Source organism: Telmatherina bonti (genome assembly GCF_933228915.1).
Source record: "Telmatherina bonti genome assembly, chromosome: 15".
Taxonomy (NCBI): Eukaryota; Metazoa; Chordata; class Actinopteri; order Atheriniformes; family Telmatherinidae; genus Telmatherina; species Telmatherina bonti.
In genome coordinates this window covers 11,092,115-11,108,932 of record NC_136613.1, presented here as the reverse complement: position 1 = coordinate 11,108,932, position 16,818 = coordinate 11,092,115, and the positions used below count along the sequence as shown (strand labels likewise).

General features: G+C 38.5%; 1 protein-coding gene across 1 annotated transcript in view; it reads left to right on the top strand.

The window, feature by feature from the left end:
* The window catches only part of cacnb4a (calcium channel, voltage-dependent, beta 4a subunit), a gene marked incomplete at both ends in the record, with an annotated part of 36,493 nt that continues 19,675 nt past the window's right edge, over positions 1–16,818 (top strand). The window contains 2 exons of the mRNA XM_079254890.1: positions 1–63; positions 1,895–1,978. Coding sequence (XP_079111016.1) covers positions 1–63; positions 1,895–1,978 — 147 coding nt within the window. The remainder of the gene's footprint in view (positions 64–1,894; positions 1,979–16,818) is intronic.

Genomic DNA, 16,818 nt, shown 5'->3' with positions numbered 1-16,818 from the left:
ATGTCCCGGCACATCTACACCCGGCACGGGGTTGGAGACGGGCTACAGAAGCCCGTGTTTCAGGTCAGGAAAAAATAAATCATAAAAAGATCAAATAATTTAAAAACTATACAACTCAAATAAGATGGATAAATATTGCATTCCGAGGCTGCACTTTACTTAAACTAATAACAGTAGCCTAATAATAATAATAATAATGATAGTACAAATGTCTTGGAGTAACTAAAGATGCATTTCTCAACATTCCTAACAAATCCCTGAGGTATAATTAGCCAAGAAGAAGCAGAGGTCCTGAGGTCTGGTGAAGATTTGGTTTTACTGAAAGAGAAAAAGAAATTGAGTGTTAAATTATTAAACATTCCTGATGAGGCTCCACACATGATTTATGAGGCGAATCAGATCTCTTTCGCCTCTGAACAACGGGGAAAAAAGACTTTTTGTAGTTCAGTATAATTATCTATTTTAGTTGTTTACCTTCATGTCTGTTTTAATCCTTATAGAACAAAACCAACATTAGAAATGCAGCTGATTAGCAAAAGAAACAACTGATTATGAGTTTTTATTTTAGTACAATAACATACTTTTATTCTCAGATAAGAAAATCCTTTTTGGCACAGATGATTGGAGTGATAGGAGTGATAGGTATGAACATATCCAGCTGAGTGGTAACTGAGCACATTCAACCTGGTCACGATGAAGACAACAAAAGGCTCCAGGAAATACAACTATGTAGGTAGTGATCTTGGACTGTTCTGCCAGTTGAATACCTCCAGGTTCATGGACTTGAATGCACCATCCAGCGACATGAAGGCACCGCCTGCCTGTTGGGGAATTGTTATGACTTTATGATTTTAAAAACATTTCCGAGTTGTAGGTTCATATGGAATATAACTAACAGACCAGTTGCCAGTGATGATTAGCGTTTCTTTCAAACTTTTGATGAACAGATATATTTAATGCTCAGAAGTGAGTTGGGATATTTGTCTATTCTGATGTGCGCAGTTATTTAAAACATATATATTTGGGACGTTTCCAGTAAAACTTGCTTGATGTTTCAGAGCAAATTGGAAGGCAGATTATGCTTTGGAAAATCTAAGAGCGCTCACTTTGCCCCAGATGCTCTTTTCGGTGTCACCAGGGGACAGTATGCCATACGTGCAGAGCCAGAAGAGCTCAGAACCCATTTATCAAACGTCAACCCCTCCCCATGCACCTCAGGTGAGGTATTACTTCATCACACTTGAGCAAACCAGATATGTAAGAAAATAGGTCAGAGAAACTGAATCCACACAGCTGTGCAATGTTTGTACAAAAAAAAAAAAAAAAAAGACTTTATAGGGGATTTTTGTGGATGGTTTTCCAAGTGAGTTGTGAAAGATTTACTTGATATAATCAGGTCATCACAGAGGACAAGAGCATGCTGATTGAAGCCCGAGCCATGTCAACCCCAGGGGTTAAGATGTTGGTGTTAATGGGAGTTGCCAAGAGGAAGGTGCCCTTGATTTTGTGTGAGAGGAGAACGAGAGCTGAGGGTAGATGCAACAAAAACAGCATTCTGCTGTCAATTAAAAATGCCCCATTCATCCATACATTTCGGACATGTATGTTCTATATGGCTTTATGTGCTCAGACTTTTAAGTAATTGGCGTTATGTATGAATTTGACCAATTATATTTAATATTTGCCAACAGCAAGCCAATAAAATCGAATTTTGGAGTATTTATATAATATTTCAGCCCATTTTTTAAATTAGCCTAACATATACGCTGGTAGATACAAAAAAAAGGGACAAAAACGGTCATATCACAAATATACAATGTGCCGTGTTTTGCCTCTGTAACAAGCAGAGTACATAAGGAGAGGATTTGATTTCTGTGTGTTTTGGCATCCGCAGGCGAACAGGGGGACTTACTCCAGACGGAGTCGACTGAAGAGGTCTGATGGCAGCACCACTTCCACCTCCTTCATTCTGAGACAGGTTGGATATTTCATGTCATGCACGCTCAGGAATAAGCTATTTGATCAAGATTATTCACAGTTCAAATATTCTGCAGCGGTAGCTACATGCGCTGCTCTGGGGATGGACTGTGAAGGATCCATTTGCCAGATAACCAACGTCAGTCATTTATTTTCTGCACCCTTACCTACAAAAGCCAAAGATACTACAGCTCATCATTGGCCACAATAATGTGAGACACATGGCTGAATTCTGAAATATAGCAGGTATTGTAATAAAGCGATTCATAGAGATACAACTAACATTATAACTCCACTTAGCTGTTAAATGGTTTATATGAACAAGTCAGGGAAGTGACTTTGTTTAGCTTCTTTTAAAAATTATGACTACCAACAAGACATCACTATCTATACAAAGCAAGCATCTAAAAATGGCTGCCACTTGTCTTCTAATAGCGGAAAACATCTGGTGTCAGAACAGTCATGAACTGAAAGCTATACTTGACAGATCTTTTTTCTTTTAATGCCATTATCTAATAGAAGTAAAAGTAACATAGAAAACAAATTAAAGGCTATTTTTTTTCATGTGAAAGACCTGCATACAAAACAGGACAAGAGTCCCTATGTTGGCTGTGAACACACGATATGATGTATGAAATGACACCTTTGTGGGAAACTTTAGAAATTGAGCACACTGCTCTGCTTTAGCAAAGCTGCTTTCTGACCCCAACAAATTTAGATAAAATTCTGCCATTGACTCTAAATGTCAGGTGAAATCAGCGCTGTGACATCGGCTGATGTGTTCGCAAGCCGAATGCTTTCGACTCCCGCTCCGTTTTCAGGGATCAATGGCCTTGATTTATATCGGCCTGGGAATCCAGCCTGCTGAGCTGCTTTTGAGGCGTCCACCAAACATGCAATATTCATAAAGGCAGGACTGTTTGATTGCAGACGCTGCTGCTTCCTTTATATACGCCACTGTAAAACAAATTCAAATTGGTCTCCTGCCTTAAGTCCCTTCTGTAATTCATAATGGAGGAAGAGGGATTTAACATGGACTTTGTCTAACAAGTTACCAAGGGAACTGAGGCCGCAGAAGCCATCCAGAGACACAAGGACAGCTTGTCTTTGGTTACTTTTGTCCCAAACCTCTATATTTTTCTTTTTCTCTGCTCTTTTTTCATACTTTAATGTCTCTATACCACATCTAAAACTTGATGATAACACGCAGACTGGCGCTAACATTCATGAAAATGTCAAAGAAACCTTTTTAATGCGACACCTTTATTACGTATCATTTTGCATTTTTATAACTCTGTTATACAATCTATTTGTTCAGATTAGATTGTATAATGTTGGAGAATGGCTGCAGTTAATGACAGATTTTCACACCTTTACACACCGCTGGGTTACACTGTATGTTCAAAGTGTTGAGTTTCCTCAGCATGGAATAATTACTTGACTGCCAGGAAGGAGAAAAAATGGGACGTTAGAAGAAAGTGGACCTAAAAGGAAGAACAACAGAAAACCTAAATCTGTAGGACAGAATGTCATATAAATCTCTTGCCCACTCTTTTCTTATTAAAAACTCGCAGAATTCTGTAACACCCCCGCTGTGATTTGTGTCATCGTGAGTCTGATCGTCATCAGGTGAGAAGAGAAGCAAGTGGGCTCTCTTTGATTCCCTCGTGTATCCATGGTAACAACCTCCCTTCAACAACAGAGGTCAAGCCCTGAGGGTTGATTAGCAGCAAACTGCACCTCCTCCTATTTTCAGAGGAAAGTACAGGTTTTTTATACATCAAATAGTCACAAACAAAGAGGACAGTGAGACCAAGGCAGCCATACAGAATCTTATAGAAGTGGCCTTAAAACATTCACCCACAGCATGTGATTTAAATTACGTTTCGCTTCACATCCCCTTGCCATGAAACCCCAATGGATGATAGTTTTCCCATTTCTTACCACTGAAGTGTTTTTCTTTTCTTTTGCAATTTGGGAACAGACGTGAAATGGGTGCTCCTGGGAGTGGAAAGAGCTCCCACAGCTCCACATCTAGTAAAAAGAAGGGGTCCTCAGTATGGTTGCCAGCCTGAAAACTGCAGAGAGAGTCCTGGCATGATGTTTTGTTAAAAAAAAAAAAAAAAAAAGACTCCTTTTGTCAAAGCTGACCCTTTTCTTCTAACTGGTTTAATAAATCTGCTTGTGAGACTCATTTTCCAAAGTGAAAACTCATCAAAATGTAGATTTTCTGCATTAAAACTTTAGTCTCATTGTGTCATAACCCAGACTGCATACATTCACTTGCATAATTTAGTGGATTACACCTCATTGCTCAAGCTTACATCCATTTCTCATCATCTTTGAACATTTGTGAGTGAATGAGAGTTGCTATTAGAGAAAAAATGATGTGCGGTCATGCTCATCAGGACTGTGTGGGCGTGGTTTGATGAGATATAACTGCCTGTGCTGACAGCACGAGCACCTGTCATTGAACTGGGATTTAAGAATTGCTTTTTTTTTTAAACAAAAGATAGCAAAAATACAGAACTTATCATTAGCTAAATAGACAAAATGGTTTACGTTTGTAGAAAATAATGTGCTCATGTATGAGCGCAGCAGCAGGAAGATTGAGGGGAGGTTAGTGTAGCAGCATGATGAGTAAAATAAATGACCTATTATAGATCTGATTCATCTCCTGAAGGGAAAGGAAAATCTAAAGTGCCAAAAAAAAGAAGGAACCTGAGAGAAAATGAATGTTTTGAAGTGAGACTGTATTAAAATGCCACCATGTCCCTGTTGTTTTCATAGTAGAATCAATATATTGAACTAAACCTCTACCCCTGCGGAGATCGCTGCTACAGTACAATAGTAAAAAGCTGATCCTCTCAGACGGCGCACTGAACATCTTCATGGACAGATGTTTGTTCAGTATCTGGGCCATCCTTTGAGCTCTGAAAAGAGGATGTGGAATCTCATGTTTGTTCCAGAATAAACTTGTCCAAATCTAGAGCTGCAGGACTGAATTGGCACAGAAAAGCTTCGTTTGAATCCTGCATTCCTTAATGTTTGTCAACTTAGAGTGCAGTGTGTTTGCACGCAGCTAATAAATCCTGCATCCAGCTGATGGTCGTTCGTGCATGTTCTCAAAAATGATCTTCAAGATTAAATTAAGCTTCCTGAGGAAACTGTGGCACTCAGTCAGACTGGAATTAGTTCACTACACACTTGGAAAAAGTCACACAAAAAACTGGGGGAAATTTTAAACAGACCACACCTAAGTTAGAAAACTGTTGTATAAATGGAGCCTGAATAATACCTTGTGGAGTATTTTGGGTCAGACCTAAAAATAAATATTATGAATCGTACTAAACTTTTCTCATCACTGCTGCTAGTAGCATTTTATAGAGGTAAATACAATTGTTTTTGGGGTTTTTTTGTCCAGCATTTAAGCAGGCAAAATGGAATTTCTGGATGCTTTGTAAATGTAAATTCTGCTGGGCAAATTTACAAGGGAAGCATCATAGATATAATGCTCCCCTTGATATCCTGGATTTTAATTTTATTTTTCTATTTATTTTGCATAATTGTTTGTATTACAAAGTTTGTACTGCTGGACCGGACCGGAGAGGACAGAAGAGGGACAGAAAGAGAATCGAAAAGAAGAGAAAACGGAAAACACCTTGTAGAGAAAAAAAGAGAGAGAGAAAGAAAATACAGTTTAAAAACAGTTTCTAAAATGTCTGTAAGACACGAACAACAAGAGTCACTGCATCCTCTTTCTTCAGATAACATAGAAATAATAGCATTATATTGGGAGGAAGTGGAAATAAATCACTTGTTCCCAGAACAGACATCGCAAACGGTAATCAAGTAATATAAGTTTTTGAAAAAATGATCAGTGAGAATATGAAAATAATTCTGATTGAAAGATCTCAAGTCAGATCACTACAAACACAGGAGAACTCCTTCTAACCCTTTTAAAACAATGGAAAAATGATTATTTGCTTCTTCTTTTCATTCTTTAAAACAAAAGAATCCTTCAACAATAACATTTAGAATAGTTGGGATATGCAGCAAAGTATTCATCTACATTCAGGCATTTCATACCTAAACCAAGTAGTAGACATGACTTAACTTGGTTGACTTCTACAATATTCGAAAAGATTCAATATAATGACTCTAAATATTCTCTACCACTTGTAGAGGAGGAAACTGATGGGTTCAGTCGTATTAAAGCATCTCTAGTTTAAGGTTGCACCTCTGCTACCAGGTGAAAAATGAGGCAGGTGTTGGTGGTGATCCTGAACTGTGTACTACCATAACGCTGAATGTTATCAGTTTACTGAGGGTTTAGTAGTAACTCCTCTAACTTTAGTTCTCAGTGCATGTAGTGCATAGCTGGCTATTTACAGAAATAACTCTATTTTCTCAATTTCTGTGATGAAGGCAGCGCAATTAGCCAGCCAGGTTTCAGATACGCAGTTAGATGGCATGGTTGGCTCATCGGAGGCGAATGCATTCTAGTTTACAATACGTGATGATTGAAGGCTGATTGACTCAAGGCATGGCTTAAACCGGAAAAAGAACAGGCATTCCACTTTCTTCTCATCCTTCTCAATTTATTTTTATGTTAGCATAATAAATAGAAGGTTGCTCTCATAACCATTAGTTCAAACTACAGATACAAAAGCACTGTCTGTAGCGGTATTCCCTGGTGGACATACACACTTTCAAGCACTCATTTTGACAAAAGCTTCTTCCTCCACAAAAGAATATGAATTCTTAACCATGTCAGAGTAAAAATCAATAGCAGGATAAAAAAAAATTAAACCAAGCAGCATCTAGATTTTAAAAATGTTCTATATTCTGAGTTTAGCCCGACGTAGCCATGGAAAGCTAAAACATTTAATTACAGGTCTGTGAGAGCTGTTGAAGAGCAATTTACAGAGGTGTGTTCAGCCTCTCGAACCAAAATACAACTAACAGCAATTCATCCAGGATGCAAATTATTTAAAGCGCGTCATCATCTTTTTCAAAGCTCATAAATGAGTTGTAAATATTTAAAATAGAAGATTGCTCTAATCAGGTTTGAAATGGGCAACGTATCTATTATGTCACAACATTAAATAGTGAATGTAATGGCTGTATTTATCAGTTAACAGACCTGACACAAATTAATTACAGAGTGAGAATGAGTTAGCCAGACAGAGCACACGATGGAGCTCAGCAGTATTCACCGGCTGTAGAAGATGTGCTGTTTGCAATGCAAATTTTAAGCTGAATTTGACAATATTTTGTTGAATTCAGGAGCACTGCTAAATGTGCCAGTAGCTGACCAGACAAGTGACCCTTTAGTCCAAACTGTAATACCATGGTGCACATAACACCTCATCCTCGCATCTTTTTAAAGGCCGACTTAAAGTCTTAGCTAATGTTTCCAAGTTTAGGTCCTTAAAATGCCAAAACCCACTAAAGCACAATGGATTTTTTTTATTTCCATTGCATCCAACAGCGATATCCTTTTAACCTGATTTTTTTTTTTCTCTAGTTTGCAGCCTGCAGAGTGATAAGGAGAGGACTTCACACTGCTAATCCCCCTTATGTAGGTCATATGGCTAAACACAGCAGCCTTTAATTCATGAATTGCTTGATGGGGCCTAACCACTGTTGCCAGTCCTGACTGCTGGTTCCATGCATGAGTCTTTCAGTAAGTCCCAAGTAAATCCGTAACCCCTGGAAACCAATCTAGTAAATAACTCATAAGCGGTGGGGAAAAATCTAATTGCTTCTTTCTGTTTGTTCAGCTATAAAAGCCAAGTTGTCACCAAGTTGTAGTCATTTTTAAGGCAGAAATATTTGCTGCTTTTTCCTGATATCCTCTCGCTTCAAGTACAGAAGAATGAAGAGATCAAAAATATCAGAAGCTTCTCTCACAACTATATATATGTCTAAATAAATGTCCTCTCTACAACACACTGACTACGTGGAGTTCTCTTATATCAGAGCTTGGACCAGTGTGTTGGTGATGTATAGGCTACCAGGTCTTAATCTTAATTTATTTAGGCTCCAGCTTTAACAGATGTTTTTGCTATTGGGAAATGGCTGCATGTAGTTTGTTCACGTTTCCAGCAGTTTAAGTTGAATTAAGTCAAATAAAATGTTGAGTGATCTTCTCTCTACGTAGTTTAGTGCTGCGGTTTTGGTTGGTTTGTGTCCATTAAACTATTCCAACGGAAGAGATCAGTAGCAAACTGTGGGCGCAAAAATCACAGACACATCTACCACTTCTTCTGAGAAAGCAGATCCCTGATGTGGTTTTTATAAAAAGAGGTGCTGTTGTTCATGAAGCCGGAATAAAACAACATTTCCTCTGTTTTTGAAGGTTTTTCAGTTGCTCAGCTGTTTACAAGCCCAGTTGTATGTCTACTGTGGAGTCACTGTGATGGTGAATAATGGAAATTACCCCTCAGCTGTTTGACATGTCACCATTTAAATCTCTGATATATCAATAAGAAGCAACACGGTTTTCATGAATTGTTTGTGAAGTGAAAGTACAAATGGAAAACTGGTGATTTGACGCTTGAGCTTCATTTTAATAACCAGACTCTCCAAAGGAGGGCGCTGTTGCTCTATTTTGCCACTGAAACGCAACGACTTTGATCCAGTTTCACTTCAATTTGGTCATACAAGCTATGAGTTAAAAGAAGCTTTTTATTTTTAGTTTATACTTATTAAACTCCTTGTACAGACAAAATAAAAAGTGATAACAACAGAGATACATACTATAATTTAAAATAATTTCCAGATTAATACATTTTTTAAATTACATTTTAATTTAATTTAATTCTATTATTGTGTTGATAATTATTATGTTTTTTTTAAATTATCTATTGTACCACAAATAAATGTAAATTGGATTGCAGAAACAAACAAAACTTTCCCTTTAATATAATGAATATCAATCTGATGATAACTGAACAGTCCTGGGTGCAAAATATGTCACAATACACTGATTTTCTCCCCAAAGCAGCAGCTTGAATCATCCTGTGAGCAGGGGATGCACCTAAAAGTTGCAGGACAGTGGATCTCAGGGACTGGACTTGGGCACCCCTGCATTAGAGGTTGTCCATAAAAGGAGGTGTACCTCATGTTCTAAACTCTGTATTGTAGCTCTTCTTAATCGATTTGCTATGTAATCAGTAACAGACATTTGTAGATTGATTTTATGGCTCCCAGTGTGTCCATGAAGCTGTAAAGACTCAAGCTCTTCTTCAATAGCATCAGTTCTTCCTCTTGTTTAAAGTTTCATCACTCGGCTGTTCACCTTTGCAGCTCTTCTGAATGTTTAAATTAAAATGTCGCTCTTTGCAAATGGGTGTTTATTGTGAGACTACCTCACACCCATCCATACACACACAGCTTGCTGGTTAATGATGCTCTCGGGCTACAGACACCCCCGCCTCCCTCTCTTGCCGTCTTCCTTATTCACAGCTAGCCAAGCTGACTGGGGTTTCTGACAGCCAATCAGCAGGCTGCATCGCACCACTGTCATCCACCCGAGCTGGAGGAAGGGATTGGCTCGTGCGATCTGAGCTTGGAAGGCAGATGAAATGCCAGGTCTGCTCTGCCTCTGGGGATAGCAAGGCTGCCTCATAATGGGAACCAATACTCGCTCGACTTGTGGGCAATAACATCTAGATCAACATCAGGAAAGCACAGGGCTCCACCTTTCTTTTTCTTTTTTTTTTTATTTTTTAAATCTGTTGCTCTGGTGTGTTCTGGCTTCTTTGTCTACCTTCATGTGGAGAAAGGGACTACTGGTGGGCTCTTTCATTCCCCTATCCTCTCTGTACATCCTCTCTGGAACAGGTTGATATATTTTTTCCTTTTGTACTGAAGAGTCACTTTTTGGAATCTGACTCCTCCATGTACGATAACTTGTACCTACATGGATTCGAAGACTCGGAGGCGGTGAGTGGACAGGCATCTAGCGCTTGTAAACCATGCTATTCTCTTGTGTCTTGGCTTGATTCCTGCAGAAACACTTACAGAACTAGATGTGACTTGGGGGAGCTGAGTGTCCCTTTTTCTCTGGGGTATCAGAAGAGCTTGAGGAGGGAGGGTGCGCGTGAGTATGTGTCAGCTTGCTCCTCAATCAGTCTAATGGACAGTTTTCTCACTGATACTGTCAGCCAGATGACACTTTCTCCTCCTGTCAGGGTCTGTCGATCTGAAATCTTTCTATGTGACTGAACGGCTTACAGGCACAGTGTCAAAGTCTGTCCATCTCAGTCTCATCTTTACTGGAAAGACCAGCAAAAATACATCATTTGGGCATCGATAGGCTAATTACATGCTGTTTCATCCAGCTGTTAAATCACAGAAGAATGCTTTAATGGTTTAGAAACATCCCCATGCCTTTAAGAGTAATTTTCCTTTATATCTCCACACACATCCAGATGGTGATCCATACAGAAATAGCTTTTAATGGGGAGGGAAACTAGTTATTTGCAACCAGAACTGGCATCACTGGAGTAAAAATGTGTCAGAGCGGCTAAAAAATGCTTACAAAGGCAATAAATGGTGGAGCTGCTGCTGGGTGGAGGGGAGGAGGGAATCCCACTGAGGTAGAGTCTGTCAAGACCTTTTCCGTAACACAACCGGACACATTGGTGAAAAGGGAGTATTTTGGACATCATGTCCAACTAAATGGAAAATGTTTTAATTGTCTGCAAAAAGAGCAGTTCTGAGTTTTACAAATGCAGTTCTTTTTGCAAGTGTGTGGTCTATTTTTGTCCCCTGTGTTGATATCTTTCCAAGGATTTCTTTATTGGAAGATTCCTTGACAAGAGAGGGTTCAGAGAGCACCGTGGATGACATACAGCATGTGTGCCTGCATGCATTGAGGATCTTCAGGCTCAGGGAGTCGAGCCATCACGAACCCCCCTGCTGATGCTTATAGAAATGTTTTTTCTTGCACCTGAGCTGTGGCTTATTGCTCAGCTTCTCAGTCTAAAAGAAGAAAAGAAGAGGTTTTGATCTGCTACTGTAGCACAACCTCCTATAGCTTCAGAGATTTAGTTTCAGTCAGTCGCCAGAGCTTCGGTGGGGTCCAACACAGATGGTGATGAGGCCTGGCTCACAGTTGGGGGTTCTAGCTCATCCTGAAGGTGTGGGATGAGGTCACAGCTCTGTGCTGCTCATACCAGTTCCTTCACATCAAACCAAGAAGTCTTCATGGAAGTTTTGCTTTTTGTGGTAAAACAGAGATGCCACAGAGCAAAGTTAACAAGTGTGCCATTTCTAATTAACTAGTGTCACTATGGTAACAGAGATGGTAAATGGACTTGTACTTCTATAGCGCTTTTCTAGTCATACAGACCACTCAAAGCGCTTTACACTACTTGTCGCATTCACACACACACTCACTCACTCAACACACTCATACCCCGATAGGCACATCAGGGGGCAGTTTGGGGTTAAGTGTCTTGCCCTAGGACACTTCGGCATTTCAGGGGAAGCCTGGAATGGCTACAGGTTCCTCATCCAGTTTAGACAACTGAATGTTCTGCCAGGTTTTTACAACATTTACTGTCGACTTTGGCTCAGTTTGCTGGTAAAATAGAGTAAAATACGTTGCTTTTGATTCCCAAAATAACTTAGTAAAGGTAACACTTTTAGCAGGAACAACTTCACTTTAATGAATATGATTAACACTCGTCCAAATAACTCATATGTACTTGGGTATAAAAACGAGGTATAATAAGCTGCTACACTGAAGAAATAAGACGTGTATGTAAATATTGCGATAGTGGGTAGTGTCAGTGATCAATGCTTTACACTTCTATTAAAGACAACAAGTTAGAGTTCATTGTATGAGTTTTACCTTTAGTTCAGCTGCTTTATAAGAGTCACATGAAGTTCCTGTTGCAACGCAGGGGAAAAAACTGTTTAAGCTAATCAATGCAGACAAGTCAGGTTAACTTGAGATCATCACGTGTGTTAAAATAGTCAAATGATTTTGTGTAACAACCTGTCTAACTTACATGGGTTTGATCACATCTGTCTTTTGCACAACCTTGTGTAGTTACAACATACTCCTTTTCCAGTTAACTTGTGTTTTTAAAACTTATTTTTTTGTGAGGCTGAAAGTTTAGATTTTTTCAGTAAAGCTAAATTTTCAAATTTGACATGTGATGCTAAAGCAAGTGTTTCCTGTTGGTCCTGACTTTTCCGATATTTCTGACTGAATCAAATCTAAATAAGTAACCAAGCTGTAGATTATTAACTTTCAGACCCATCTTTTCACAGTTTTTTTTAATTTACTTTTATCCAGTTTATAAATCCAGTTGCATTTTAATGTTTCTGTTTTTGCAGGAGGCGTCCGTGTCACTTTATTGGTGTACCTTTTGAAACCTATTGGCTGTAAAGATGTTCATACACATTTTGTCTTGCTGAGTTCTGCCCCGTTCCATCCGCAGTGGTGTACTGGCACTTTTACAGGAGACATCTCTAAGGCTGTTTTTTTATCTACACTTGTCATTAGCTTGTCGGTGTCTGTTTTTTTTTTTTTTCCAAGTTAGATTTCATCCAAGAACCTTTGATGCACCAAGTAAGGAAATAAAGGGATATATTAAATGGCTTGCAGGTTCATCTGTGTGCCTCACGTTGTGGTAATATCTTAAGAATGCACTAAGACTAATCTGTACGAGGTCAAAATTTAGCATGCTGATCATGAATACAGCCTGCATACTTTTCAATATTGAAGCACAGAACATAAGCATTGTAGAGTTTTAATGTAAAACTTAAAGTAAAATTATTCTTTTCAATGCTTGTTGGACTGACTTAGCAGAGAAAGCTCTAAAACAGGTGTGGGCTGCAGTCCTGCAAGTGTACAAACATCCTGACGAACATCAGGCTTGTGCAGACATTGACATCAAACTCTGCATTAGTCTGTTTGATTTGATTCAGGTGTGTTGCAGCAGGGAAACACTTGCGGGACTTTAGCCATTGAGGACCAGAGTTGCCCATCCCCAGCTCTAAAACATAAGATCACCCAGATGAGATTTTCTGATTTTTATTTTACACCAAACAGGAGCAGAAAATCGTTAAATATTTATCTTCCAGTGTAAATAAAAAGATATTTCAGTGTTGATATTTACATTGCAAAGTATCATACCTTCCCAGCATGCTTGAAAATTGTAAACTACTTACTACAGAAACGCATACACACACGACTCATCTTTAGAGCAGCTGTTGTGTAAAATACGGTGCCCATTAATTCTGCTGCCCTCGCTGACAGTAATTGTACTATACCATATATCATATATTGAGCTACAGCTATTGTCTTTTGATGTGAAGTTGCCTATTTTGGGCCAAGTCTGACCCCCCCCGTTGACCTCCAGGCTGCTGGCCGTGGTGAAGTGTCCTGTTGGATACATTTTAGATGAAACTCTTTTAGTCTTGCAGCCTCTCTCGGATAAGCATGAAAGATGGAGATGGAAGCACAGACTGAACTTTGGCGTCTGCATAGATAAAGTTCTGAGTGTGGCACGATGGACTCAAGACCGGCTACTTGACACTCTTAGATAATGACCCACAAACAACTTCTAGTCAGTGTGCATTATCGTGTGGGTATATGGGTTTGTGATGACAGAGATGAAGCACAGGCAGAAAGGGGTGCAGAGGCTGGTTTGGCAGAGTTGCTGCTTGTGTCCGTGCACATGATATTCTCATTTTGGGAATCCTCCAAGGGGCCGTGCACTTCCACTGACATCATCACTGTGATTCATGTATTAGTGTTCTCAGAAATGTAAAGTGGCAGAGTGGCTCAGCAGTTAAACTCTGGTCTTTGTTGTGTGTTTAAAGAGGTTTTGTCAGAGTGATGCCTATTTTTCTTTTACTGCTGTTCTGCTTTGGAGATTACTGATTCAGCAAAAGAGCTGACTGTTGACTCGTTTCTGCCTTTGTATTTCAACATTTTAAATGGTTACACATAAACCTTATAGTAAAGGTGCGCAGTGTTGTTACTTCTGTTTTCCTTTGTCTCCAGTCCTCCAGTTATAGATTTAATTTGTAATGAGGCACTAAATAATAGTTATTTGTATCAAGGAAAGACTCCCCTGGCACTCAATGGATCATTAACAGAGACGCCTGGAAGCCCTGTACACACGCATTAATCCTCACTGTCCAGCCCGACAGGTTGATTTCAAAGACTTACTGCAAAAAAAAATCCTGTGTTACACATTTTGACATTTATTTTCATTAAATTATTGATATGTAACATTAGTGATGTTTCACTAAAGCCATGTATCATGCCCCAACAAGGCTTTCACATTCAGAAAGAATCTGTCTTTTCCTTTTTTGTGTGTTTCAAAACTTGGTTAATATTGTAAGAAACAACATAATATATGCTTTTTATTAGACTTTTTTTTTTTTAAATGGAAATTATTTTGATATTTAGACTTAAACACAGTACTCTCAGTTAAACAAGACTGCTATTTACAATGTACTTCTTCCTACTTTAAATGCAGTAAAATAACTTGCTTCACCTCTGTCATTGTAGTGTGTAAGCGGTAGCAACTGCAAATATGCAAAACATTTGTCGTGCTGTAAAAGTGACTGAGGATGATAATGAGATGAGATATGGACCATGCAGAAGAAGAGGAAACTGATGAACTGTGTGGAAATCATAGCAACACATCACATCCTGATTTAAAAACACCCTTTGTAACCATATTTCCTGCTCCCACGAGTTTACAATATGTCTGTTTGAATGCATGTCCTGCAATATTTAAGGAGTATTGCCATGTGAAGAGAGGAAAGGTCATTTCCACACTGTAGTAGCACATCATGCTTATTTTTACTAAAGAGAATGAAGAATATAGCTTAGGGGATGAATGCTGATCCATGTGAACCAATGTGTCCACGTACATAAGCAACATTTAAAATCTTTTTTCTTTAGTTTTAGCATAAAATCATAAAAGTTTCACAGAAAATTTTACAATCAGTTTTTCAAATCAGGTTTTGATTAATCTGCCATTTAACCTTTTACAACTTTTCAGTCTTTCTTTTGCCGATTATAAGAAAGGAGAGATGTCAGAAAGCACTGACGCAAGACCTTTATGCAAGAAATTGCTGTTTCAAGGTTGTCCTGCACAATATTTTGTAGTTATTGCACTATTCTAGGCCCCTGCTTGCAATTCATTGTCTTTCTGTTGTTTTTTCAGTCATACAATATTTAGTGTTAGGAGTTTAAGATGTTTAAGATGTTTGTTTAGTGGCAGAAATAATGTGCACAGTTACATATACATGCACATTCTAGATAGTTAAGGGTTACATACTTTGCTACTCCTCACTCATCATTGACATTATACCCTCCTCTCTTTCCTCCTGTTCATTGAAATTCTGGACTACTCACCATACTCATTCTCCTTGACCCCACTGCAGCCTTTTACACCCTTTTTCATCACATCTTCCTGTACCACCTTGCCTCCACTGGTCGAAGAAAACTGACCTGGTTCACCTCCTACTTTTGTTGTTGAAAACAGATAGTTAAGCTGAAAATTTCCAATGTCAGCCTGTCCCTGTTACCAGTGGTGTACCCCATGGCTCTGTCCTCGGGCCCTTCCGCTTCATTGTCTATCTATTCCTCCTTGGCAATATCTTCTCCTAGCACAGATGTCATTTTCATTGTTATGCAGGTAACACCCAGCTCTATCTCTCTACTAAACCTGGCTCCACATCATGTCCTCTGGGTCTCCAAGAAGTTAAAACTTGGTTTACTTACAGTTTTTCCAAACTTAACAGTAATTAAACGGAAATCTTTCTGGAGATGTCAATGTCCCGCATCATCCCAGGGCTGAGAAACCACACTTCACAACTATGGGCTCCAACCCAGTGTATCATGTAACCACCACATGTCACATATCAGCAGATTATGTTTCTTTTGTAGGTATATTTTAAAATCACTGAAGGTAGATTGCAGGACACACACAGAAACAGCATATTACTTGATAATTAACATGCTTAACATGATGAACGTGAGGACAAGGAAATTATTGTCAAGTAACTCAAGTGTGTAGCAGTAGGGAAAAAAAAAAAACAGTGCAAAGAAATTTCCATCAGGGACTCAATTTGGAAAATCTTGATGTAGCTGTTAATGTAATTTAATCACAGCAATTGCTATTACTATAGAAATAAAAAAAAATTAACCTTATCTTAAAAAACAACGCTGGTAGAGCATGACTGACAAAAGAGAGAAAACACCTATTGTGTTAGAAAAACAAGGTGTTATTTTCCCAAATAAAGCAAAACTGGACAAAATTAGAAACTATTTGAAATTAAATTAAATGAAATGAAAAATACTTTATTAATCCTCAAAGGGAAATTCAGTTGAAACTGAATTGTAAATTTAATTAAAAATGTAAATTTTCAAATTTCTCCCTTGATATGTAGAGGAAAAAAAAGGTATATTTATCAATTTTCACTCCTGGTGGGTATATAAGATATTTATCACATTTATGTTAATGAAAATACATTATTTACCGTAATTCTCAGTGTGCTGGAATTTACCTCTTCACTCGGATTACTCTTCAGGGTGTAACCTAGTGTGAAATGAACTGCTTAGATTGCATGGCACGAAAGGAAAGAATGCATTTATGTATGATTTCATGATCGTAGCATTATATCACGCTACGTGGTTCAGTAGCATTGTCGCTTTCACATCTTATATAATGTGCATGCCCTGTTTGCTGCATACAGTTGTGTTTACTGGATTTCCGTGCACATAGAGCACATTTAGGTATTTAAAGTGAGAAAAAGTTAACTGGCAAATGAAATCAGAATGAATTTTAAACA